This window comes from Azolla caroliniana, unplaced genomic scaffold, assembly GCF_043228905.1.
Source record: "Azolla caroliniana isolate FFs.n. ecotype wild unplaced genomic scaffold, voAzoCaro1.0.p SCAF_1, whole genome shotgun sequence".
In the NCBI taxonomy this organism is placed as follows: Eukaryota; Viridiplantae; Streptophyta; class Polypodiopsida; order Salviniales; family Salviniaceae; genus Azolla; species Azolla caroliniana.
In genome coordinates, this window is record NW_028230436.1 from 30,571,347 (window position 1) to 30,599,339 (window position 27,993).

The 27,993-nt window shown below is 36.4% G+C and overlaps 5 protein-coding genes across 6 annotated transcripts in view; 3 read left to right on the forward strand and 2 right to left on the reverse strand.

Annotated features, from left to right (window-relative positions):
- Positions 1-27,993, forward strand: part of LOC147869647 (T-complex protein 1 subunit eta-like) — an 82,464-nt gene that overhangs the window by 15,833 nt on the left and 38,638 nt on the right. The window lies entirely within an intron of this gene.
- LOC147869648 (uncharacterized) lies at positions 5,903-8,018 on the forward strand. Its single transcript, XM_087331685.1, has 3 exons — positions 5,903-6,310; positions 6,721-7,028; positions 7,175-8,018. The coding sequence occupies exons 1-3, from the start codon at positions 6,076-6,078 to the stop codon at positions 7,943-7,945; spliced, it is 1,314 nt and encodes a 437-aa protein (XP_087187811.1). The 5' UTR covers positions 5,903-6,075; the 3' UTR covers positions 7,946-8,018.
- Positions 10,054-13,569, reverse strand: LOC147869649 (uncharacterized). The gene is made up of 5 exons (XM_087331673.1): positions 13,469-13,569; positions 12,955-13,291; positions 12,270-12,674; positions 11,888-12,125; positions 10,054-11,256 (listed from the first exon to the last, which is right to left on the reverse strand). Exons 1-5 carry the CDS (start codon positions 13,543-13,545, stop codon positions 10,622-10,624), a joined length of 1,692 nt encoding a protein of 563 aa, XP_087187799.1. The 5' UTR covers positions 13,546-13,569; the 3' UTR covers positions 10,054-10,621.
- Positions 14,529-21,445, forward strand: LOC147869650 (2-oxoglutarate (2OG) and Fe(II)-dependent oxygenase superfamily protein). 2 transcript variants are annotated; one of them, XM_087331697.1, is made up of 9 exons: positions 14,529-14,684; positions 14,821-14,947; positions 16,188-16,263; positions 16,352-16,424; positions 16,740-16,835; positions 19,007-19,051; positions 19,984-20,119; positions 20,205-20,524; positions 21,080-21,445. In XM_087331697.1, exons 1-9 carry the CDS (start codon positions 14,544-14,546, stop codon positions 21,299-21,301), a joined length of 1,236 nt encoding a protein of 411 aa, XP_087187823.1. In that variant the 5' UTR covers positions 14,529-14,543; the 3' UTR covers positions 21,302-21,445. The 2 variants fall into 2 exon arrangements, with proteins under 2 accessions (XP_087187823.1, XP_087187829.1); XM_087331703.1 differs by having other exon boundaries at positions 14,565-14,689.
- On the reverse strand, positions 24,539-27,933 carry LOC147869651 (uncharacterized). Its single transcript, XM_087331714.1, has 5 exons — positions 27,581-27,933; positions 25,988-26,515; positions 25,354-25,491; positions 24,916-25,137; positions 24,539-24,737 (listed from the first exon to the last, which is right to left on the reverse strand). Exons 1-5 carry the CDS (start codon positions 27,908-27,910, stop codon positions 24,645-24,647), a joined length of 1,311 nt encoding a protein of 436 aa, XP_087187840.1. The 5' UTR covers positions 27,911-27,933; the 3' UTR covers positions 24,539-24,644.

The window sequence follows — 27,993 nt, forward strand, 5'->3', positions numbered from 1 at the left end:
AAGTTATTTTAGGAGCTAAAGTAACTAATGCTACGGGTGATGCTATGTATTTTAATGTTGATGATGATGGTAGGTTGTGGCATTTATACTCTGCATCAGATGTGTGCATGTCCGCTAACACATTGGCCATTCAAGTAGTCGCAAGATCGGGAAAAAAATGGTATTTGGATCCACCCTTTCAAGAATGCTTGTTGTATTGCTTATTGTGGGTTTTTCAAAAAAAACCTCTTCAAAATTTAGATTGGGATCCGGTTGATTATCAATGGAAAAAGCCGAGTTATGGTGGAAATGGTAAACATTTGAAGTTTTTCCAATATTCGGTTCAGCTAGGTAGAAATTTATTGTTGCAATCAAAGTATAAATGTCTTGCTGCCATGAAGCACTGGTCTGAGAATAATGTGCAGGATTACAACTTGCAAAATTTTGGAAATGGTTGTGGAGCATGCAACTGCCGAAAAAAGGCATTTGCTTTCGATGGTTGTTGATTCATTATGCTCTTCCTATTGGTGATTGGTTGAGATAGCATCAACAATATGCTTGTGGATTGCATTGTGGCACACCTACTGAATCGATTTTGCATGTTTTTTGGTTATGTCCCAAGATGAAGAAATTTTGGAGTAAGTTGCTTTTTTTGTTGAGACAACACTACTCTTGATCAATATTCTCTTGGGGTGCAGTATTGTGGGGTGTCCTTCATGGAGAGGTTATGAGGTATGAAAGTATGCATGCTTCTCATGTTTTTCATTTTTCTTATGGACACATCTCTCTCACCTCGTTTCCTTCTTCTATTCCACGATTCAGAATTAAATATGTGGTCATTTGGTGTACAATTACATCATTGGCTCTTTGAATAATATGGAAAGCGAGATGTGATTCTGTTTTTAACAATGCCCATGTACAGCTCAACACTATGCTTATTGAATTTTGGATGTTGTTTGTTCACACAATCCATGGGCAATATGATGATCTGCAGGGTTCAGATGATGTTTTGTGGCAACGGCAAGTGGCCTTTAAGAACCGATGGCAAGGACTCCAATTATTTTCAGAGACAACTGCTGGTCCAAAGGGGAATTATGCCATACCTTCGTTTATGTTGGATAGTGGATAGTAAGTATTGTTCTACTTGTTCATATATGACATCATCTGTATCATAAGATGTACTAGCTTTTGTATCTTACAAAAAGAAGTGAGATGAAATGTCTCCTTCTGTTTTCCTATGTAGACTTTTCAAGTAATATACTAAGGTGCATCTTCCATTAAAATAAAATAAAAGAAACTTTACAAGTAGAGGAGCAATTGACATATCTGCATTAACATGAAGTCCCACTTGAATTCCTATGGAGGCATCCAAGTAGGTAATGAATTTTGTGATACCAAAAAACCAAGAGATTTATGGCAATTTATCTTTGCTCCAAAGGCCAAACAGAATTCCTCCACTACTAGCAATTTACTTAAATTATCATCATTACCTTAGACATAAATTGTGAGAAGAATTTAAATACATTGAGAATGTTTCCATTACTAACAAAAACAAGAATGGTGCCAATGGACAACCTTGATGCCACCGGTTACCAAGACTAAACTAAAGGCCTCACGATACAACGAAGCTACAGTCGTAATCCATTGAACATGAAAACCTAATCTAAAAAACAAACCTTCCATGAAGTCCCAATCAACTCTATCATATGCCTTTTCAAAATCTAATAAAAGTACCGCAAGATCTTCTTTATTCTTCATTGCAATCCCTGTTAATTCCTAGAATAAAAAAACATTATAAAAAATACTACGTTCTTACATAAGTCTTGTCTGAGATTCATGCACAATATCTGGAAGAAAGGGTTGTAATCTTACAAAGAAAGGGTTGTAGTAATATAAGTCTTACAAAGAAAAGCAAACACTTGGTCATTGATGCCTATTAGCAATGTGTAGAAAAGATCATACATGTCTTCATGTCTAGAAAATTTCATATTAACAAGTTTGTATGGAGAAATGACAACAGTCAGAATTGGTACCAAATCTAAAGAGGAAAACATGTTTGAGAGGTGAGATAATCATTGAAGGACACGGGATATTGGAGTGAACACATGCATACATCATGGAGATTGAAGAAATGTATGTTTAATACACATTCATAATCGTGGACAAATTGACAATCATGCATTCATAGAATCAATGGAGTTTATTGAGACCCCCAAAGTTGGAAGCTTTATAAGTCAAAGATCACTTAGTATTCAGTCATATTGATCTCATGAAGAAAGTCACGATGTAGCTAAAGAGGTTATGGGATTTGGATACCTATTCAACCAAGTTTTTCAAGTCCAATGAACCCATATTCGTAGAAAAGTAGACAATACATATTATTTTATACAAAACAAGAGAGTCAACAGCAAGGTACTTCGTAAAGTTCTCCCATAAGTTTATCAATACATTACCTTTCTATATATTTATTTTCTAATAAATTAGTTTGTTCAAGAAGGTTGAATAGACCTACTAAAGCTTTCTAATAATATGATACAATTGTATATGAAGTATTAGTAATGTTTAGGAAGGCTATCTTCGAAAACGTGTCGATTTTCTAGTGTTATTAGAACTGAATGTATTTTTTGTTTCACTGTTCATGATAAGTATTGTCCTTAGAAAAGTATGAAATTTTGCCTCATCAATCAATGTTTGAATTTTGCATGAGCAATTTCCTCTAGAATTTTATTTGACACGTTGTATTAAAGTTTAGATTTTTATGAGGGATGGATGAAACGTAGTTATTGGGCATATTATATACTCATGCAATCTTGAACTCTTTATTTGAGCATGTGGAAGATATGGAAAATGCCTCATTGACTCAAAGGAAAGTACCAACTTCAAACACAAGCATGCAAAATGCAGATGGTCAATATTATATCTGTCACCAACACCGTGGATTATGGAAAGAACTTCTTTTCCTCTCACGGTCCCAAATTTCAAGATCCTACAATCTATCTTTTCTAATCATATTACTATAAGCTATATTCTTTGCTTTTAATTAAAGCTTGTTCCTTTCACTTTTTGCAATTGGGTTTGAATATCACACTTTCTACATTCCTTCACTAGATGTCACTACATGACCTCGCAACTTTACTGATTCAAAGATTGTCTAAAATTCCCCACAAGGTTAGTTTCACCTGCTTTTGTCACAAAATTCAACTCCTCTTCCATATTAATTACCCTACACTTGTATTTATATGAGTTTATTAAATTTGGTCATTTAGGATGATTCTAGTTTAATGTCCTCAAGGGTTTTTATAGCACAACATTATCGCTATGGTATTCACCAATTACAACTTTAAGCGGACTTCTATAGTTCTTGCAATCATACGTGGAGGTATGTCATTATTACAACCATGTGCGGTCTCCATCATTTTACAAATTAAAGTTGGTGAAGGATTTCATACAAACAACATTCTACACAAGAAGTTACAATTCTTTACTCAAACAATAAAAAGTGCATTACTTTTACAAAGTGAGACAATGAAAATCAATTTATTCATAATCAACACACACTTTTTTTTCGTTATGTTCATAATTTGAATGTTGGTAAAGTTCTAACATGTCTTACGAACTCATAGGAGGTGTCGTCATGCAATATGCATGCACGCATGTCATGTAATGTTATGCTCGAAATAATGGGGAACATGCCAAGTTTGTTGCTAAAATGAAATCTAAGAGAAAATTATCACACTACCACCTAGCAATGTCATTATTGCGTAAATTTGAGTCAACGTTAAGAAAAAGTCCCAAAACACCACCAATCTCAAGAATTAAATTATGTTGTGGAATCGTATGGCATTACATCATACAAAATGTTTTATCTCTTTTTTCCACTTAATTCATAATTATTATTAGTTTTTAAATATCCTCCATTGGTATTAAAAGACCTAACAATTATTAATTTATTGTCCATTTCTTCTTAAGTTAATTAATTACAAAGGAAAAAAAATATGTCAATGTTGTGGCCATATTATTTTTAGCTAAAAGTAGTGTGATCTAAAACTATGAAGGCTTTTTATAATTCAATGCTACATCACACTTGTTAGTGAAGATAAATTTAGGTTTGTATTATTGAGTACATACACTCCCGACCTTAAACCTGAATTTGCAAACACAAGTAAGCTTAGTAAACATTATCTATATAAAAACAATGCTCTCACATTCTAATGTACCATGTACGTCCTATTAAATTCCAATATAAAATTATTCTTATCATTTTTTGTGGCTTCAAATTTGCGCACAAGATTGGTTATTTTGTAAAGTGGTTTTTTTTTATAGAGTTCCATATCGTGAAGTAGATATCGTTCACAAGTTATAGACAACATGTATTTCATAAACTTGTGACTAGCATGATTGACCACTTGTCAACTAATAGACAAACTAAGCAAATTAATCGAGAGCATGCGGATCTATTGATATGTCAACATTGCTAAAATTCACACATAATTCTACTATCAATTTTACTCCCCTTATGATGAGTTATGTATAGTCTCACCAACAAAGGTTTACATAGAATATTTTTCAAGCAAAGAACACATTGTTTTAACATTAGTCAAAAGGATGGCAACTTAGGTTAGTGGTGTGGGAGAGTGTGCACCTTTTGGTTTTACTAAAAGTGCCGTAATTTCATTTTGAGGGACAAAAAGCTTAGGGGGGTAATGCCACAACATTGATCATTTTATTATAAACATAGGTTTGCAAATATATTTCCAAAGTAAAGGCCAAGTATAAGAGATAATGCACATGTTCAAAGGTGTTATTTTGCTTGATAAGGGAAAAAATGTGGTTTTTAGGAAATCGATCATTTGAAATAATAAATAAACATTTTACAATCTTTGCAATTGGTATTGCAAAAACTAATGGTTACTCTAACGAGAGCAACTTGTCTACAAGATACTGATCGGCAAAAAATGCATTGGGGACTATTGTTGTTTATGATATCATGGCTTGGTTTGATAGAGTGTCACAATTAAAGAGAAGTAGAGGTGGAAAAATCATGGAGAGTGGAGACAAAATTTTGTTTGATTGAGTTTCTCTGCCTTCTAAAACTAAAGAAGGGACCACGAGAGAGGATCTATAAGAAGTAACTAGAACCGTGGTCCATTGACATTGGCGTTGCATCCTACATAAGGGAACTTTGACATCTCCCCCCACATAATGGTGATTGTATTAATTATGAAACGGATAACTATGATAGACTAGGGGTGCAATATCAAGAAAAGCCCATCTAATCCACCATTGGTTCCTTTATCAATTACGTAATTCCTTTGGATGTTGGACCTATTTGGTCACGTTACCACCTAAGTGACAAAAACCCAGCTTTTGCCATGGACTTGGCCTCGTCCCATATATTGCAATTGGTCTTTTTTGGATCCTTGTAAGATGTGTGGTGCACATTCTCATTTACCTTTTAATGTGGATGAGGCATGACATGAAACGAGGCACATATAACACGATATGAAAAGAGCGGAAAATATTGGTAGGCCAAAGACCGAAGTGGGTTCTCGCCACAAACAAGTAGGTACTGCGATCAATCTACTTGTCTGTTTGTGTTGTCTTACATTTCGCATACATTTTGCAAGCTCTGGGTAAAGCGTGGTGGGCCACCTTTGCATGGGTCTTCTTCTATACTCAGAAGAGTGAGACTTGAAGATTGTAATATAAGAAGATAAAAGGTGTCACTTTTTTGGATCAGTTTTTAAAAAAATAAAAATTAATTATTGTTTTTTTTCCCCCTTTGAAAAAAGTAGATGAAAAGTTCTTCTTCTTCTTCTTTTATCTCAGCAAGGAAAGAATTTTAGCAGATGATGTTTGTGTGTATGTAGTACATATATATATATATACATATGTAGCACACATAGACATAAAATATAAATCCATCTAATCTGGATCCTATTTTGCACTTGAGCACTTGGGGTGTTTCTTTCATTCAATCCAATTCAATTCAATTCAATCCAATTCAATCCAATTCCTCATCCTTCTTTCCTTTTTCTTCTTTTGAATCTGTTAATCTGTTGCCAATTCCCATACTTCAGACTATATCCCATCATCATGACTCGAGCTGAATTGGGCAAATTCCCTTCCAGAGCTCCTCCTTCTCACTTGAATTTACCTCCGGGTTTCCGCTTCTTCCCGACCGATGAAGAGCTCGTGCTCGATTATCTCTGCAAAAAAGCTCCAGTATCTCCAACATCCCAACAAGAACCACATATTAAACAGAATGCTTGCATGCCCACAATCATAGCTGATGTTGAACTCTACAAATTCGATCCCTGGGACCTCCCTGGTAAACATCTAATGTTCCAACATACATTTCATCCCCTCAGTTTCTTCAATTTCAACTGAATCTTCTTCATTTAATAATTATCAAATTTAATCACCGTTGCTCGAATCTTTCTTAGTCTTGCCGGGGATAAATAAATCGCATCGAAAGATCTAATCGCTTAATCCATCAAACATGTCGATCAATTCTAGTCCTAATTTAGTTGGTAATTTGTGATATTTGACTAGCCTGGATGATTAGTTGTGACCATTCTAGCTTATTGTGATTGCAACAAACTTAGCTAAGAATGTTGGGGATGATAGATCAATTGGGAAAAAGTTTCCTAAAGAGAAATGTGCACTAGATCTATTAAATCTAGGAAATGATTTACCCAAGAGCAAAATTTGATGGGTTCATCATGTGGGGCTCTGTAGGCCGAGCGATGTTCGGGGAGCACGAATGGTATTTCTTCAGCCCACGGGATCGAAAGTACCCAAACGGGTCGCGGCCGAACCGAGCTGCGGGAACAGGGTACTGGAAAGCGACGGGGGCCGACAAGTCCATATGTGTCGCATCGACCACCACCGGGAGGCGGAAGAAGGTGGGCATCAAGAAAGCCCTGGTCTTCTACAAAGGCAAAGCCCCCAAGGGAGTGAAAACCAACTGGATCATGCACGAATACAGGCTCGCCGACATCGGGCCCAATGCTCCCGGCCCCAAACAGAAGCCGAGCTCACTAAGGGTAAGGCCTCACCCCTTCCTTCATATAATATATATCGATTCCCGCTTAAACTTCGAATATTTAGTTCCTCCCCGCATTATTCTTCGTAGTTCGTTCGGCTCGGCTCGCTAAATTTAAATTTGTCTTGTTTCGATCCCGTGGTGCAGCTCGACAACTGGGTGCTGTGCCGGATTTACAAGAAGCGCTCCGCCAAGTCGTCCGAGGATGTCAATGCCAATGCCAGGGCGGGCGAATCCGTCTCCGAATCCTTCGTGAGCTTCGATGAAGGGTCGCCCGATATCACGCACCAATCCTCGGCACCCGAGATCGAAGAGGACTCGATGGCCCACCAAGGGTCACCACAAGAGCCCCATCCCCATCCCCATCCCACCCATCATCACACTTCCGTTGGATTTCATCCTTGCACTGGACACTTGACCACTAGCCCCCTCGAGATCCCATGTCTCACCTCCAACACAATGTCCGCCCACTCGTCCGACGATTCCTCCTCGTATGGCACCACCACCCAAGATGACGGGTCCGTGGCCGAGAGCCCGACCGACACTTTCACAACCTTTCCCTCCAATCCACCTCCCCTCGGATTTTATGCCCAAATGGACAACAATTTGTCCCTTGAGAGTGTGGTCAACACTTTGATGGACTTCCCCCCCATCCATAACACCTTTGCTATCCCTCCTTTCCAACAACATGATGGTTCGGACATCATCGAGAACATGTTTCACACGTTGGTGAGCTCTCCGTTGTGCCACACCAACACGCTCATAGGAAATGACATCAACAACATCACCTCACACCCTTCTTGTGGATTCTATGGTCTCGACCTAGGGCTCCCTAGCCCTTCTACTTATTCTTGTTCCATGCATGGCCTCATCGATCTCGATTCTTTATTCCCTCCCTTGTTTTCTCCAACTCATTGACCACATAAAAACTCCCCCACCTTATAAATGTATAAGTTATAACTATGCTAATCCATATTCTTTACTAATGCCCCCCCCCCCCCCCTCCCAAAATTAAGGACGTCCTTTGGGACATTTGTTGTCCCTCATTCTTGGCCACAATCACTTGCATAAATGTTCGGACCCCTTCACCATTAGGGTTGCAAGGTTCACATTGCGTGGAAGCCAAGAAAAAGTTATGAAGAAATGAATATTGTTGCCTTCGAGTTAACTACTTTGTTAAATATTGGAAGATTCCATTCTTGTTCTAAAAATGGCAACTAACTCATATATTCACAAGTCCTTGGGAACGAGATGAAAACCAATGGACCTAGATCAAAGACTCAACACAAACAAAGCTGGTATTTGCATGGATGTACTTTTAATTTTTCATCAATCTCCATAGCTATGTGCAAATTTCCATTTTTTTGTCGTGAGGGCAATTGCATGTATTCTCAAGTTCGTGTTGGCAAAGAGTCTCACCATTTGATGCAACTAGAAATTGAAGTACAACATTGTACTTACTAAACCCTCGTCTTGAAAATATGGGTTTGCCTATGATAAATTTTGGTTTTCCATTTATAATGACCTACTTGGGATAGATGACTTGCGTGGCTATGTGAATAGAGTGAGCATTAAGTTCTCATGAAACTAAGCTTGCACCCTCTTCATTACATGTGATAAAATATTATTTAAAAAACAATGAATGCAAAACAAGTGAAATCTCTTGCCATTTTCTCCGTTGGATTATGTTTTGGCATTATGAACCATTTGGGTAAGTTGGAATCATGTAGTACTTGGACAACTACCTATTGTTGACTTTTGTCTTTTCAAGTCCTCTTTAAGACCATCTCATTTATGATTGTCTCCAACTTTATTTTGAGTGTATTCGTATGTGATAGCATAAAATGAGATGTTGGCTTCCCACTCATTCCAAGGGTAGTAATTCTCTTATGTCAAGTGCTAAGATTTTTCAATAGTAAATAATTGGACTCGGGACTCAATTTTACTTGGTAATACCAAGGATGGGACTCAATGTTCACAAGGATAACCAAGGAACATCACGTGCGCAATTCTTTATGATAGAGTTGTGGAAGTCCACATAAATTTGTTCACATATCATAACTATCATCAACTAACCAAGTCCACTAGCAGGTGTCTAAAAGGTATTTACACATAAATTCTACATGGATGGGGTACTTGGCATACTAAAGCCTACTATTTAGCCTAGCTCTTGATTCATTTGAGATCCCTATTCAATTATTGCCTTCATAGCCTTTTGTTGTAAATGACCAACTTTGAATGGTGAGGGGTTAATGCACAAGCGAACGATTCAACAAGTAAGGATAATAAATGCATCAGAACTTGTTATTAGAATCCAATAATTGTCAACTTGCAAAGACATGAGGTATTAGTTCATTGCTTTTCCATCAAGGCCATCGCACTTCCTGTTTTCAAAAACCAACACAATTAAATTTGAATATGTTTAAGAAAAACTTCAACAACCAATGCTTAAAGGGAAATCATGAGTTCAAGTAGGCTCACTCCACAACAAGAGTGTTCATTATAATAATTATGTTACAGATCTATAATTGCAATGTGAGATACTCAAAGAGGCAAGCAAAAGTGTACATCCTAGATCTCATTAGCTTAACCATTGTGTCCTAACGTGTTTTAGATCTTTGAAGCCAATATAATATCTTTATAGCTTAGCAATCATGTTATAATATCTAAGTTCATTCTTATTCATGATCAAGCACATAGCGAGGTGATGATTATTCAAAATACAACAATGCAACATATTGATATGAGAATTTTGCAATGTGGCGTGTATTGATCCCAGTTCATCACTCCTTACTATTGTGAATAGTGGTTACTTTCTGCAATCCACTTCCAATACGTTCTAGACTAATGTCAAAATCATCTCGATAAGATGGCTTAATAGCTAAAACTGCTCCCTGAATCATGTGTGATATTATCGAGAGAAATACTCCAAAGCATTTCAACACCATGTTTACAAATGGGAAACTTGGCAAGATGTGTGCAATATTGGAAAACAACATTCTATAGACCAATAACATAAAACTATCAAAGATTAAAAAAACTGGTAGAACCTTGTTAAGTACAATGCCATTGCCACAAAGGAACAGAGTAAGTACATAACATTTCTTCACCAGTGGCAAAAGAACATAACATTTATTCACCAAAAGACATGGTGCCCGAATCAAAACATTTGAGAGGATAAGTAGTTGAGCCCAAATATACTTATCAAACCCAAGATGTATCAATTTGAATGTCATCTTGAAATGATACATGGCTACAGAGGATGTAAATTGGTTGAATGGAAATGCCACCTCTATAACACTAAAATAATCGTTACTGCAGTGAGATGAAAACTTCCCAAAACTCCATCCATTCTTGGCACAGTGCTCTAAAGACAATGGAATGAAAACCTCATCTTTTCCGCTACAGATTTACCATCTAAGAAGCTTTCTGCAAATACACATCTGAACTTCTTTTTTCCTGTGATAAAGATTGCATTCATCCACAAAACCTTTTTGGCTTATCATATTACCCCAACTGTAACATGCTCAAATGCTTACCCTCGTCCCATTAAAATATTAACCTCTATGTTATAGACCTTCACTTCATCTTCTCTCACTCTTTCCCTCCATCTTTATGAGATTCAAACTTCTGTGGCTTGGATCCTTTGCTATCAGAATCCAAATCATCTGAATCGTCAAAATCAGTACCAAACTCATCATCATCTTTGTTGTCCTTATTTCCATCATCATCTTTGTTGTCCTTATTATATTCACATAGAAACTGCGCAATCTTCCTGTTCCTGATTTGTCCTTGTCCCCAGCTAGACGATATTCTCTCAGGCTGTATATCATGAGAACTATCTCTTTTTGTATCATGTTGAAGAATACCATTCTTAATGATTTTTGGCTTGCCTGCTTCGTCGACAGACTGCCTACTACTATTATTCAATTGAAATGAATTATCTGTTTCTGTCTCTACTTCATCACTTAATCCTAAGCCATCATCATCATTGTCACTCTCTTCTTCTTGATCATTAGCTTCATCGCATTTTAAAGATTCTCTTTCTCGCAACTTATTCTCCGTATGCATAAAAAGTTGTGTCTCTGCTGTAACAAGTTCTTTGGCAACCCGAGGTCTTTGTTTATGATCATGCAGTGCAGGAACAGCAGTCCAAGCTATTGATTTGACTTTGTTCTCGACTTCAGGGCTCTTTTCCTCGGCCTTTTTGTAGTCACACTTTTCATCTTCTGCAATTAAGACATCACATGATGCAGAATAACTGTTAGGGAAGGGAAAAAATAAAAGATAACTGAGGATATTTCTGTTAATAATGAGCATCGCAACTAGTTTAACATTCACTCTTCATTATAATTCTCAAAGGTGTAAGGTCCCATTGCAAGAAGCTAATATTAGAGTGAATCAATCTCATTTAGTTCAACTCTATTCAATCTGATCTGCACAAGTATAGGTTTTACATTGAAAGTGTTAGGCCATGTTCCCTTCAACAGAATAAATGCTCTACTGAGTCTCTCAGTGTGATACATCCCAACTTCTCATTGCCCTCGAGTTCCAAAAGTAAAGAGAAAACATCCACACGAAGTGCAATACAAAACCTCCCACATTTTAAATACAAAACTCCATCTTGGACTTTTCAGCCATTACAAAATATTGTCAATCCCTTCATAGATAGTAAGTACAGCCAGTCTCTAGTGGCAGTAAGTACATTCTACTTTCTTGGGTGATTCAGCTTCTAACAAAAAAACTGTACAATTGATGAGCATCGGGATATAGATCAGATGAACAAAACTAAGTCAGCAAACATCGCATTTACCCAACGCATACAATATTAATACAATAATGCAGACAGACATCCTCCACCTGATAGTTCATCTTCATCCAGACTGTCAGTTTCCCAGCTGAAACCACCGTCATCACTGGAAATTTCATCATACTCAGCTCCAGGAATCATTTCAGACTTTAGTGGTGTGCTAACCTCACCACCCTGTTGGATGCTTTCTTTTTGTTTCCGCCGCAAAGTTAGCAATTCACCATCTAAGTTCTTTATGTTCTCATCTATCATATCAAGAGCCTGAAGAAACTTTGACTTGAACAGTGCCTGAGCAAACACATGAAGACATGTTACTTTATACACAGGATTAATCATTAAAAATTATGACACAAACACATACACCATCAGCACCAATCTCCCAAATAAAATACTAAGACTTTGAAAACAAATGAAAAAGCAATGGAGCCTCACCTTTCTCTTCGTTAGGGTATTTTTCGGAATCATTTCTGTCTTGGGTTGTTTGTAGTTTCTGCCACGATACATTATGATGTTAGTTTTCTGATGAATATCAATAACAATTCCTCCACTAAGCACTGCTAGCTGTTTTGCAATGGTTCTCATATCCTCTCTCTTGAAAATATGGCAATCAACTTGAACAGTCTCATGAAATTTCCAATGCATATGCATATTCTGTACAACACCACCATACACTCCCCTCCTTCCTATAGGTGCATAATTCCTATTCTTGTATCCTATCTTTTTTAGGGCTTGAAGTTGTTCTGGAGTAATTAATTCAGGGTCATGAACTGGTTCTGGATCATCCTCTAGCTCATATTTTTTGAGACGTTGCAACAAGACTGCTCTCTTTCTGTTCGCCTACAAAAACCATCCAATCAAATGTCATGAATAAGAGAGGCCAGGATTACCATATCTCGTCATCAAATGTTAAGCATGATTTCAATTAGACGTTTAGAGGTAATAAATGAAGCCAACATTGATTGATTGAAATGTAAATTCTCAATTTTATTCGTATTAGACTCTCTTTGGAGTACATCATCTTCATTAAGAATGATTTTATAGCCCATGAGATAAGAGGATGTTAACCTACATCTTATAGGATGCAGCTATATGGTTACTACTAGAGACTTGTTTATACCTTCTTAAGTCTCCAAAGGATCTTTTCTTCGGGAGACATGGAAGCTCGCATTAGCTTTGTCTTTCTCCTTAGTAACTGAAACTCTCTTCGGGCCAAATCTCTCTTCTTCCTATCAAACCTAGTTTGTGCGGTAGCCATAGACCGAACAAACTGACAAGTATTTCCATTCTTGGATGAATAAAAGGCTGAAAATGGCGTGAATTTACCATAGATTTCACAAATCCAACTCGAGAAAAGGAACTTCGATTGTGCTGGATGAGGAGGAGGAGACGTAGCAAAGAGAAACTTTTTTTGTGAAGAAAAACCTTCTTCTTCCTGAATCTTTGAGTTACAAGATCTGTGCGGAAATTCGAAAAATAATGGGAATGTTATGAATAATAATAAAAAGCTCCTGATTGTGCAGAAGGAGACAAAGAGCGGTAAAAAGGAGGAATTCTACCTGAATGAAGGAAACCCCAAAAGAAGAAAGAAATATGAAAGCAAGAGAAAATGGGAGAAGGGCAAAAACTCTTACCTGATGGGAGGAGAGGTGAGGGAGTGAGTGGTGAGAAGGGAAGAGCGTCGAGATAAACCGCCTCTCGACATCGCCATGGGAACGAACGGAGCGACAGATAGAAAGGATTGGGGAAGGGGAAGGGGAAGGGGATGTTTTCTTTAACTAGGGTTTCTGAATGCAGAGCAGAGCTTTCACAAAACAGGGTTTAAGAAATCAGAGCTTTTAGGGGGGGTTGTTTCGGCTAGGGTGGTTTAAGAAAGCAGAGGTTTTATGAGGGGGGGCAGGGGAGACGAGACAACAAAACAGGGTTTAAGCATTTTACATATATCTCTATTCGTACATAGTATGAAATAATGAACCATACGTCCATTCGCATTCGAGAATGTTATACGTATGGTAAATACCATACTTTTGTATCCATTATTTATTAGGTAATGTTTTTTTTAAGGTAAAAACTGTAAACAAAAACATAAGAATGTTTTGATAACCTTTCCATTCGTATGAAAAAAAAAAGAATGTTTGCCAATACATTCGAGTATGTTACGTACTATGCTTGATTCATATTTGCTTTGTTTACAAGACGAAGAACAAAAAGCAGGAAGAAATTATTTTTTTGGCTTAGGATTCTTTGTTTTGTTTAGTTGCTTTCGCAAAAAGTTCATCGCAACGGGGGCCTTCTCATCCTCGATGGCTGGACCTTTTTCCCTTACAAACAACTATAGATTGACATTTCGGTGTAGTGCTTCTCGGAAATCCTTCACAAATCGCTTGGTTTGGTGGTTCACAACATCATGATCATCATCAAAGACCACCACCACATGCATATTCTCACAGATACACAGGATTAAGCCCTCGGGTTAATCATAGAGGGATTATCACCATTTGTGTCTTTCATTGCTTTCGGAAATCAGGAGGTCCCAATCTTGTCCCTCAATAACAAATTATATACAGTTCATTAATTGTGATGCACCACCAAAAACATGGTCCTTTGAAAAGAACTTATAATTGCTTTGGCTTCATCTGTTGGGGGTTTGAGTAGCAGAATCAATCATTCCATCTTCGCTACTAACTGAAAGGCCATGACGGCTCATCCATGAAAGCATATACATATATACATATATGTACATATGGTGCGAGAAGGCGTGTTGAGCCAGCTATAGCCATAGCCATAGCTAGCACATGGATCGCGAGAGGAAGAGACTGCACCTCCGGCACTTCCTCCCTCCCAGCCTCTGTAGAGTATATACCCCCCCCCCTCTCTCTGTCCTACAACAATCATGTCAGATCGGATGTGTTTTGCCTGCCTTGTCCTGTACATGATTTAATTCACTAAATATAAAATAAGGACTTTTAACCAATTGAGAACGCAGGAGCTTCTGTTCATCCACAAGAGCTGTGGTGTGGCTGGATACCGTCCTTTCGTGCTATCTACAACTCTTCTTCATCTTGTTGCCACAAATTGCTCTTCTTTCATCATGCCTTTCATCCCAGTCAGAGGTAAGCCTTTTTTACTCATGTTTTTGCTGCCATGGCTTTCTTCTGTCAAATTCTCAATGCCATGGCTGTTCCATGAATTCAAGCAATGATATTGCGTGTGCAATGCATTTCATTTTCCACCAAATCCGATTTAATCCGCCAATTAAAAACAGACAAGAGTGAGGATAGAGAGAAAATCTATTAAATAAGCTTAAACGAACACTAAAACAAGCCATCCTAATCAGGCCATAGCTGAGATGTCTGTGTGGACAGGTTGGAGGTCACGAGCTGTTCAGTACAACAATCTAGCATGTAGTTAGGAGAAGTGATATATGGTGTAAGGAAGCAAGATATCAAACCCATGACCTTGAATTGATAGTTGACATAGCTTACCATTATGATAAAAATAAGGAATAGAGAAGAAAAGAGAGAAATCATGCTATAGATACGAAGGGAGAAAATGTTGCAATAAGATGTAAAGCTTGACTTAAAAAACGAGACTGGTTCAATTACTAAGAAAGATTACTATGTGGGAAAGTAAATATTATCTATAAAAAAGGTTCTTTTCTTCCTAGTTTTGTGAATGTCGAACTTTATTTATTTAATTTTCCATCAATGCGTCCTATCACTGTATGCTTGAATTCAGTGGTTCACTTCAAAAATTGGTTAATGGATAATCAACAAGCTCCAAGATGGTTCATTGCTATAAATTTCTCTGATTGTCTCAGAAAGTTGGGGTTCTTTGCAGCTTTTAAAGATAAAAGTTTTTTTCTTTTGTTATTTCAGATGAAAGATTAGACAAAAGAAGTCTTTTTATTTTCAGTTTAGCTTTCTTATGAAGCAGTTCTTTTCTTTTAATTTTTAGAGTGGGGTTTCATTATCATTTTTGCCCAGCTGGTTGGTGTTTTCATAAATCATAGATAAAAAAGCAGTGACATTCTAGTGGACTTGTTCTTTTACAGAAGATGAGTAACCATTCCTTATAACTTGATTTAAAATGAGGAATAAATTCTTAAAACTATGTTAGGTTTAGTATATAATTCTTGTCTCCTTTTTGTTTCTTGTCCATCTGAAATATGCATTCATAGCATGGAGAAGCGAATAGCCTATTTTATCATTATCTAGATTTACTGTCATTTGACTTGAATTCAATGCATTGCTAAATTAAGGAAATTTATGGGGTGAGCCATAAAACAGCAATAGTGGTTTTATAGCAAAATTGACAGATCAAATATTCTGTAACCTCTACGCTTCACACTAGACAGGTTGAAGGAATTGATTGAAGAACATTATGGATGTGAATATGAACTTTTTGTAGAATTTACGGGATTAATAAGGTTAGTAAGTTTCAGAAATTTTCTCAAGTTTTGGTAACTATTTATCTTCTGTAAATGTTGATCACATTGCATATTTTGTCTTTTGTAGCTGGAAGAAAGGCGCAAAAATTGGATGGCACAGTGATAATGATAAACCATATTTGAAGCAAAGACATTTCACGGTACACTAAATCATTGACGTAAAGAACTTTCAAAGATTTTCACATGAAGAAATATGGAGGTGTTTGAGACTTTAGAAAACCATCATCCAATATATGTGTAACCAAGGAATGTAAAATCGATGAAATATGCCACTTATAAAATGGTTGAGGGGATCTATACATGCTTTGCATGAATAAGTTAATATGACAGTTATATGCTAATAATGCTAAATTTACAACTTCCCTTTGCAAAAAATATAGCCATTTAAGTGTGTGGTCAACATCAAGCTAGTTAAGATAGCCTATAATTAGAGTTATGATGTTTCTTATATGCAGGCTGTCTGCTATTTGAATAATCACGCAGATGATTTTCAGGGTGGTCTTTTTCATTTCCAAGAAGGTACACCATCAACAATTATACCAACAATAGGGGTAAGGAGCAATTGATTGTTATGTTCCATTTCCTTTTTGTGACTAGAAAATAGCAAAGTCTCTAATACCATGAAATAGTAATGCCTCTAATATGTCGTAGGAAAAACAGATATCCCATACTTGTCCACAGTCCACTGTAAAAGATAAAGCTTCTTCAAAAGACTTCTACCCTCAGATAATATAGCTGATATTATTTTGCATGTTGTATCTCTCTACATAGCTCAACTTTACAAGGTCTGGTGCATGGTAGCTTGAATGCTCTGTGCCATAGCATGAAGTTGTCTGCCCAGCTGTAGTGCCCGATTGCAAGGTTAGTTAACTGGTTGATATCATATTTATTATTGCTCATGGGGGACCAATCGTTCCATGGGACCAAGAAGACCAATTAAGGGATTCTCTCATTCCATAGTAGTATAGGGACTAATTGCATACTCTTTCATATCATGGGATGTGACAAAGTCTTTTTTTTATTAAGCCCATATGACCAAGGTTGTTAGGTACGTTAGGTACGGTACGGATACCATACGTATTTAACGTATTAATACCCGTATAGTACCTCCCAATTTAAAAATACGTTAAATACGTTTTCTTAATATGTTAAATACTTATAAAATACGTAAAATACGTATAGTACGTTAAATACTTCTAGAATTTGAAAATTATTTACTTTTCTAAAAAATATCTATAATATTGTTAAAAAACAGCTATGTTTACACAATTTTGTGATGTATAATATAGTTCTACATCCTAAAATGCATATAAGACATTTGAACATTTCACATCCTAAAATACTTGTAGTAATATGGATGTCGACATTCCCTTATTCTATAAATCAGTGTAAGTGTGTATCACGATGTTCTACTTCAAATTGTAATTATTTTCAATTATGCCTTCATAGATTGAGGAATTGTCTACGATTATCACACTCATGATAGGTTTCTCTTTTCTTTGTTTTCTTATTCTTCTTCTTCTTCTTCTATCTTCTACGATTATCACACTCAGGACATGTTTATGTCTTCTTTTCTCTCTTCTTCTTCTTCATCTTCTTCATCGTCGTCTCTTCTATTCTTCTTTCTTCCTTCCTTTGGCTTCTTTTTCACTAAAATCTTTTTTTTCTTTTGCTTTTTAGGGTTGTATTTACATTTTCTTTATAAATACATATTATACCTGTTTTTTTATAAATACGTTAAATACCGTATTGGACAAATGTACATGATATTTGACTGAACAACATGGAGGTATATAGTATGTACTATACAAATGATGAGGTACTATCTGTATTTAAACGTTAAATACGGGTACGTAAACAACCATGCATATGACCTCTTGCAAAATTGGACAATATTGCTCTGGAAGTGTGCCACTATAGGAATAGTTATGTTAAGTTGTACTTTACTATTAATTCAATTTAATTTTCCTTCTTCCAAATCAATATGCACACAGGAATATTCCAACTTGTCTCTTTTGTGAGTCCTCATCCATTTTTATGCCATGCTTGTGGATCCTCTATGGGATGGCTGTATAGGGCTTCCTCAAGCATTTCCAAGCAGTAATGGATTACTATCTATCAGTGGGTGGTTTATGTCTTAGCCCCCCGTAATAGAATCTGTCCAGCATCATACTATCTCCAAGTTCATAGAGAGCTAATCAATGACCAAAGAAAGAGAATGATAAGGCTGAGATGAGGAAGGTCCCATATGCCTCAACCGTGGGAAGCCTTTATTAACCTCCTCATGTGAAATGAAATGAAATGTGATGTTAAATTCTTCCAAAAGCCATGACCTCTCGAACCAAAAGTTACATTCATGTGAATATTGTAGAGTTCTGGTAAAACAAACCACATCTAAATTGTGCCTGCGGTGGGTAGCTTTCCTATGTAGAGATAGACGTTAAGAGGTCAAAATATGACCTATGGGACCAAAATATGAATTATTGGGTTAGCTCATCCTCGCATTCCATGGATATCCGTTTGAATTCCAAGAACATACCCGTCGAATACGCGAGTTAGTCCCATAGGTCACGAGAGTTCCTATTTGCTCAAGGGTGTTCCCTCCTCTGTATCTTTCCATTTTCCATTAGATCTGTAACCTTACATTTTCTGTCTTTCTTTGTTACAATCAATTTGTTGTGTTATGTGTGTGAGAGAGAGAGAGAGCTTTTTTTATGGGCAGGATGCGCTCATCTATAAATCAGGGGATGTACACTGTGTGGATGAGGTATGGCATTTTCTTTGTTTATGTTAGGATTTCTACTTTCTGAGGATGATGATATTATGGGATGTATTGGGGAATAAGAGTCTATGCTTGCATTAACATGTCATGGTTATGTTGTTTCCAATATGCTCAAATATTCATCCATATTTTGTCCATTCTAAATTGTGTCCCTGGCATCTGACCTTGTCATAGAGCATAGAAAACCATAGAATCTTGATGAGGAACAAAGGAAGACCAGCTGGTTTTTCTGTGGGTTCTTAATTACAATGAGGGATGCATATTTGGAGAGGGTAATTTTTACACATGGGAATGAGAGACAATCATTTTATGGGCCCAAAACAAGAAACCGGTCTTGTTGAGATTTTAAAAGTCACTTTAGCCTTTTAGAAGATTTGCTGAGGAGCCTAACCTTGAGAGAGGATTTGTAACTTTTGTCTTCTTTCCTCACTAGAATTATGTAAGTTCTAGAGGTGATTGATTCTCTTCGAGGGTTGTGGATTGTTTTTGTAAAGTTGTATGCCCAAAATATAACAGAGCAACACAAGTTGTGGAATATTGACAAGAATATCTACTTTTTTTCTTTGATTTCTTTTAGCTATGGTCACGTAATGAATTACTCTCAGTGCTACAGTAGCTGTCATAGGAAAGAGAGGATGTATTATAGGTATAGGACTCAAGTTTTGCAGTGCAAATTTCTAGATGACAGGATAAGAGAGAAATTTGCATATATTTAGGACACTGTATTGCTCTTTGAATGATGATGCATGAGAAAAGGTATATTCACCATGGTTCTCTGAATAAAGTCACACATAGATCTAAATTAATCCAATAGTTACAGGTTGCTTCTTTGTTAGACACTACCTAAAATTATTTCTTAACAGAAGAATCTCAAATAGATTGAGATGAATATGGAATATTTTTGTTCATTAGTGTAGGTTGAAGATGGAGAACGTTGCACATTAGCATTATGGTTTACTTTAGACAGCTCGTTTGATGAGGATGTGAAGATCTTGAACAGTATTACCAAATCCCAGCTATCAATACAAGATGTGTGCCATCAGCAGAATACAGGTATACGTTTTTGTTTATTTTACCTATCCAGATATGACAATATACCAGTTTCCTTAGTGAATTATATGGAAGTTGGTTTCTACAGACAGCAATTATCCTCTGGATGATGTAGTAGGGATGCCTCTTTCAGCAGCAAGCAGTATGTATTTGCTTAGTTTTGGTAATCAGGAAAGTCAGAGATTTTCAAACATTTTTTCGGATTTAAGAGTAGCAAGAATAATGGAATCAGGATTTGAGATCTTTGTAACTATTAAGGACACAGTTGTAGCTGTTAAAAATATACCAAATCAAGTTACGAGTGAATATTTTGGAGACTTACAGGATGCCCTTGATAAATCAGTTAATATAAAATTTGACGGGCATGAAATTCCATATATTTTCAAGAATGCTATTCATGCACTTCAGGTATGTGGTCATAAAATGAAAAATACATTCCTGATGCTAAATACATTTATTTTTGTGTAGCCATTATGTTATTAAATAGAATTGTTCTTGTGTTCATGTGTCGGCATATTTGACACATGCACTGTTTTCTACATTAAAAACCAGTTGAATTTTGTAGCTTTTTTAAATCAGTTACTTTGCCCCCCAGGAAATCTTGTATTTATCCAAACCTTTTGATAATGATGTCAGTAAGGAACACAGAAGTTGGGTTTGCTGACCTTTTAAAATTTAAGTCATTACACTAGATACTAAGCCTGAGAATAACGACTTCTACAATATCGTACATGAGGTCATATACTCTTACAGACTAACAATTATAGAGCCATGAAGCAACATTCTATATTTCTCTTCATATATAGTCTTTACAGCATGATAATTGTTAGGGTTTGGGGATAGAAGTTACGGTTTATGGGAAAAAAGGGAAAGGATAAATCATATACACTGACATGCAAGGTGCAGCTCCCTAGGTTATTGAATATTCAAATTTGTGATATGCAATCTTAATTACTGTTGCAGGTTCTATATTTCTGTGAATGGAAGAAGCATGAAATGGAACTTATGTGTGAAGAAAGTGTCTCTGGATCAATTGAGTTAAAGATTGATCACGAAGAACCCAAATTTGAAAACCTCTGGAAGATACAGGAATGGAATCAATACATGAATGTATGTTGGAGCAATATACAAAGATGCTATCCAGCATGGAAACATCGAATGTGCATCGCTACAATTGACCCGTGAGTTGGAGAACCTCATTTGATCTTGTATGAGGAAACTGAGGAACCAGTGAGTTGTTTTGGATATTGGGGCATGTGCAAAGCACATTGACAGAGTTGAATATATTGTGGCACAAATTTATGATGATTTGAATTCGGGATTTATATACGAGTTTCTCCTTATTTGTGTGCATGATCCATTAATTCTTCATTTAATGTCGTTGACATGTGATAATAATTTGTGTTTGGTTGCGTTTTGTATCTATGCTGCCACGGCCCATTAGATGATAAAATCTAGGTGAAATGACCTGTGTTGAGGACTATCAACATCTGTGTTTAGGTATGCTGCATCATTGAAACACTATTTAATGTTCTATCGAGTCTTTCAAGATCATTATTATGTTTTGGCTTGAAAGTAAGAAAGTTACATAAACCTCATGTTAATTCATTACTATTATGAAAGTCAAATAATCTTCAAACTACTTATATGCAGGCTAAAGCAACAATTACAAAGGACATACTCACAGTAATAGTGATCACATGGACCAAACTTAAGTTGGATTACGGAGAATTGATGCTTTATGCACAACATTATATATTTAGAGAACAAAGTCAAGGAGCACAAGGGAAATAGAAGGTACAGAAAGGTGTATGGAGAAGTTGGAAAAGAAAGAATCAACAGCAAAAATGTGGACTAGAAAGTAGTAATATTCAAATTATGATTCTAGGTTAGACTTCAAGAAAGAAATATTGATGAGGAGCATGCAGAATGTGCAAAGGATTGAATCGGCACACAAGGATGATATTGATTCTTGTTGGTCATGAAGAAGGGCATTGGGCATTGCAACGAGGGGATGATCTAACAACCATCATTGAGACGGTGGATGTATATGAATAGGGAAAAGAGAACTTTTACATATTTGACAGATTACAACTCTGGAAAACATGGCATAGCAACAATTAGGTTTGTCATGATGTGCTTAGGGAAGTTGTTATGTTTTATTAGGATCTTTTTGGTTTTTGTCTTTCAAACATCCAAAGATGTAAAAGAACCAAATAATTTGGTCCAAGGTAACAAAGTAGGAACTAAACATTTCCTTAATTGTAAGCCATTAAACTTTAGGTACAATAAATACCAAATAGAATGTTGAGTGAAAGATGGGGAGGTGAGTCAGACTCATGCATGAAAATAGAAAGCTCAAGCGCGTGTGAACGTCAAATATTGAATATATAAAAGAGGAAGTAGAAGAACCGATTAAAAGACGACAGGCAAAAAGCTATGATATGCTTGCTATATATATATATATAACAAATATTGGTTAGATGTAAAATATTTTTGTGGAGCTTCATGAAAGCTAGTTAGCTAACCATAAATACTTAGAGAGGAGTCGATGAGAGGAGTCTTATGTCATGACTGAAGATTCCTAGCGCTTGTACATGAACAAACTGTGATTTTGGGTCACAAAAACAATCATGGCTGAAAAGCTTCCTGTGGCCAAGGGGAATCCTGATATACACTCCTCTCCAAAAACTGACGTTTCCACGGAGAAGTCTTCGTTGTCGGATCGTCATGGTCATTCGGTGATTGAGAATAATATAAGAGCATACGAGAATGAAGATAGCAGTGACGGTGACGGTGTCCCCAATGTTGGTCAAGGACGACTTTATGCACCGCCACCAGAGACGGTTGAGAAGTCATCCTCCTCAAAGATAAATGCTGCATCTTCCCCCGATAATCCAGCGATTCAGAAATCTCAAGTATCTACCAACAATCCAACGACAGACCTCGTGCCCATGAGCAATTTGTGAAAAATGCTGTTCCCAACCCTCTCTATCTATCTACCTATCTGTCTGTCTGTCTATATATATATATATATATATTTGAGAAGTATTAGTGGTTGATTGTATGTGGTTTGTGAATAATGTTTAGCTTCTTATCTGCCTTGTTGCTATTTATTGTTTGATGCCCGAATTATTTGCATTTCACTCTGTTGTGGTCATTTCAATTCTTGCAAGGAATTGATGATATTTGAGCTTAGAATTTTTATGTGATAAAGTGTGCACGTGATCCAATGGATGGCCCTCCATGGCCAGCTATGTGAAATAAAAGTAGCCCATAATAACAATCTTTTAATTTTGTGAACACGCTATTATCTAAATTGTTGTTATTTGTGGATTATCAATTTCATCTTATTGGAGTTGTTATACGCCCATATATATCCTTATTGTAGATGAATGGTGTGATGAAGATTGATCTTATTGAAGATGCTAATGGTGACTTATATTATTGGAATGCTTATATGTTGTTGTTAAGGGGTCTAATGGGTTTGGTTTAATATCTAGTTTTGGAATATTTATGTGGTACTTATAGTTTTGGAATATGGAACTGCCACAAAATTCCCAAAATTCCCAAACTTTTGGCGTCTGACTTTTTTTGCAATTTGCTTTATTCTTTTGATTTTTTTGTGGGTTCGACACGCAAGGCACTGCCCACAAGCTTGCCAGGTGTTGGTCGGTGGGACAAGGTGTGAAAAGAGACAAGGAAGGAATCGAGCACAAAAAGCCAAATAAAGGGAACCGGACGAGAACCAAATGTGGCGTACTATAACACCGAGTATTTAATGAGGAATGATTGTAACACACCATACTTCCCAACAATGTTGTAAAATACTTAGCATAAAATACGTGTAGAATAGGTATTTTGCAAGTATTCTGACTTCTTTTTTTAAATACTTGGAATACGTATTTTATAGATAAAATACCTTAAATAAGGGTTGTTTGTATCCCCAAGTGTCGAGCGGGCCAAACGAGACCTATTGAATTCTAATTAGCTACAAATTTGCAAACTTGTGATGATTTTTGTATGTCTTAAGACATCAATCAAGTAGCTTGTTAAAACCGAGTTTTGAGGCTGAGATGATTGTCAATTTGCTTGTCATCCGAGATGGGCCCTTGAAATATTCATTAATACGTATAAAATTCTTCAATAACATTGGATATTAGATGCATCCATTATTAGAGTAAATTGACATCAAATAAAATGAAAGATAGGCGTTCAAAACAGATTGATCCAATTATTATTTGTCGAATGGAAAATAAATATAATCAAGGCCTACCAAAACAAAAAATACTTATCTCAAGACTTCACGTATACCTTGGACACCAACCATGTATGTAGCTAATGAAACAAAGTCATATTGCCATACGCATGATTATGTCCAAATTATAGTATATATTTTAGAGCAGTAAGTACAAATTCAAGTGGCCACAATGAGCTAGAGGAACGTTTTAGCATTAACTCTTAAATCCTTTTCTTTGCATTGCATTATACAATTTCAGCTATATACATACATATAAACACAAATAAGTTACAGCATCTCTCTTCCATCATATGAAGCGTATGCTTTTATGATTTCTTCATAAACAGATATACCCTTGCAAAACTCCACGGCATTCAGAAACTTGCAAAAGAAAAATAAAATCAGTGTATCATTATGGATATCACCACTAAATCAAAAACGGGTCATTTATTTATTTATCCTTATTATAAACAGGAAAGAACATGTTAATTTGAGCAAGAGAATCGAAGAAAGTGAAATTTCCCATTATAATAAGATTTTAAAATATTGAAATTTTTACCTCATTAGAACCATGTTGCCGGATGGGAGTATTAGAAATGGGCGAGAAGCCCAAGGTTGGAATTCCAACCCTTCTCACAAACCGTCCATCCGTGGTCGAATATCTCGTTTCCGGATTACTGAGTTTTCCTCCAGCTTTCTCTACTGCATCAACAAGAAGCCTCAACCATGGAGTTGAATCATCCACCGGAGTATAACCAGAGATCTCAGATTTCAAAATAAACTACAAGAAAGAAAAAAGAGAAAATGAATTCCCTATCATCCATATCAATTCAATAAGCAAATTCTACAAATGAATCGCTATCAAGATAGACATGAATTCCCTATTATATATCCCATTTAAGAACTAAAATTTAACCAATAGACTTGAAGAGGGGGGAATGAATTCTCTTGTCTAACTGAAATAAAAAACCCAGCCTTTACATGTACCCAACTCAACCTTATAGCTCATGTTTCGTGATTTAGGTGCCCATTGTTCGGAGATGAGCTTCTCTATGAAAGATATGTCTGCCCCGGGATGAATTCTTAAATCAACGCCCACTTCTGCTTCAGAAGGTTGGACATTCATGATAAAACCCTGTGACTTGACGACAATGACTTTGCTTAGCAATCCAACAAAAGCAATAATCAAAAGTGACTTAAAAATATAATGAATTGTCTTTATCCATACAGACATGCAGATAGATAAATTTATTAGTGTACTTGAAGACCAGCCTATGGAGGAACCCAGGTAGATCTATCTATTAGCGTCCTCTAAATCCAACATATGGAGGAATCCTGGTAGATAGATGTATACTTATATACATGCATGTTCATAGATATAGTAGAGCCATTGAAGGCCAACCTATGAGAATTCCTGTTAGATAGATACACAGAGAGAGTGGTAGATATACATGGGTCCATTGGTGTCCTCATAAGCCAACATATGGAGGATGATCACATTGATTGATTGATCAAATGGTGTCTGTCCTTCAGGCACTAAATATGGAATATGACCATTGCGTGTGATAATTGGATTATGTATGGGTTGTTTTAACTCAGGAGAAATTATGGGGTTTACCATAGGATATTACCGTTGGTGTTGGTTGTCCAGCCTTCAGATAGACCACATTGATTGAGGTTATTTTGGCTTCTTCATCCAATCCCGCTTTGACAATATCCAATTGAGAAGCTCTAAATTTCATTATAGCTTCCACACTCTTCATCAAATTCTCTATAGCACTATTATCATATAGTGTAGAGCCATGCCCTGGATGACCTTGTGCTTTGATTTCCAACCACCAAGGGCTTTTCTCAGCATTTGTTACTTTATAATATTCACTTGGAGAGGTTAAGCCTTCATCGAGGCATACTCCCACATTAAGAGAAGCAAAATGGGTTGAATCAACAAACTTCGAAAAACCATCACCACCACCGATTTCTTCATCTGGGACAAATGAAATATGGATTGTCCGAAGAGGTTTGAACCCTTGATTATTCAGACTTCTAATGGCCTCCAAATACTGAATTCCAACACACTTTGTGTCTTGAGCTCCTCTACCATAAATATCACCATTGCTTTCCATCACTGCCTCAAACGGATCATGCTTCCATTTCTCTTCCTGATATTATTCACAAAAAGAATAATATTGTTTATCTTTTTCCTCTCTCAAACTACGGTTTTGCTAATTTAAAAAACAAAGGCAATTTCTCTCTTCCAAAACATATATGTATACGCATGTGTATGGTTAACAATAAACTACTTTGAAAGAATCTGCCAAGAGAAAGACCCATTGTCCCTTGCATTCAATATTATGTATAGGTATGTCGGTGTGTAGCTTACATTGTGTCCTATACATATGTAGATGCTCACAACTACATATGCATGCATACATGCAAACAAACAAACATAAACACTTCCATAAATATACACACATGCATACATACAAAAAACATGCATAAATACACATACATACACACGCTCTAGATATATACACACACACACATACATATACACACACTCTACATATACACATACATATACACGCACGTATCTAAGTTTTTATACGTGATTACCAACATTACGGATCAGTTAAAGGATGGGATGTTGATTCCTTCCTCTCAGTTCTTACAAGCAAGTTTTGTTCATATAGGAATGATTTTGCACATTTATTGTTTAGAAGATGTTAATATAGTTTCTACTTATCTATTGGGAAAGTAGATGGAACTTATGAGTTTCCAATAAAATCAGTTATGACGGCTAGGCATCACTCTTCATTAGATTAAAAAAATTTGGATGACTTCAACGGGTTTTGTTATGTAAATATTTTTGGGCTTATACCTAAACTCTAAATGCTACTTGTTGTTTTCATCTAATATGAGACAAAATGCAATTCTTCATTTTCGTTTTTGGCATTGTTTGTTAATAAAGCCTCTATGCTTGTAGATGTGACTCTCTAAGGTCTTTTTTTCTTTATTCCTCTGGGTAAGAGGTTCTAGCTTTTTAAGAGCATAAATTTCAGTTTACTTTAGGTGTATGACAAAATAAGTGGATCATACTAGGTTCAGTAAAAATAACGTCTTGAACCAATCATGATATTAGAATCTCTACATGGGTGAAGAAAACATACATTCAGGACAATACATACGCATACAACTACATCCAGAGGTAGATAGAGGCTGTTTACCTCAACTGGAACAACATCCATGTGAGAATTGAGGAGAATCGAAGGTAAGGAAGGGTCCGAGCCCTGCCACGTTAGGAGTGCAATACCCTTGTTTTCCACTAGCTCAATGACTCGGTTGGGGTGAAGGCCAATGGAACGAGCGAGATCGAGGATGAAATCAAGGGCCAGGGTGTAAGGTGGCGATGGATGGACGGTGGGTATCCGCAGATACTTCCTGAAATTCTCCACTGCTTCCTCTTTACCATCGCAGAAGCTGTGGTGGGGAAGAGATCCCCCTCTTACTGTGCAGAAGAAGAGGAAGAAGAAGAAGAAGCAGGATTCTGACTTCATCTTCCTCCTTTGGGGAAATGGGAAATTTATGGGAAATTAGTTTTTCCCACTCTATGCAATTACATACAATTTTCTTTATCTAC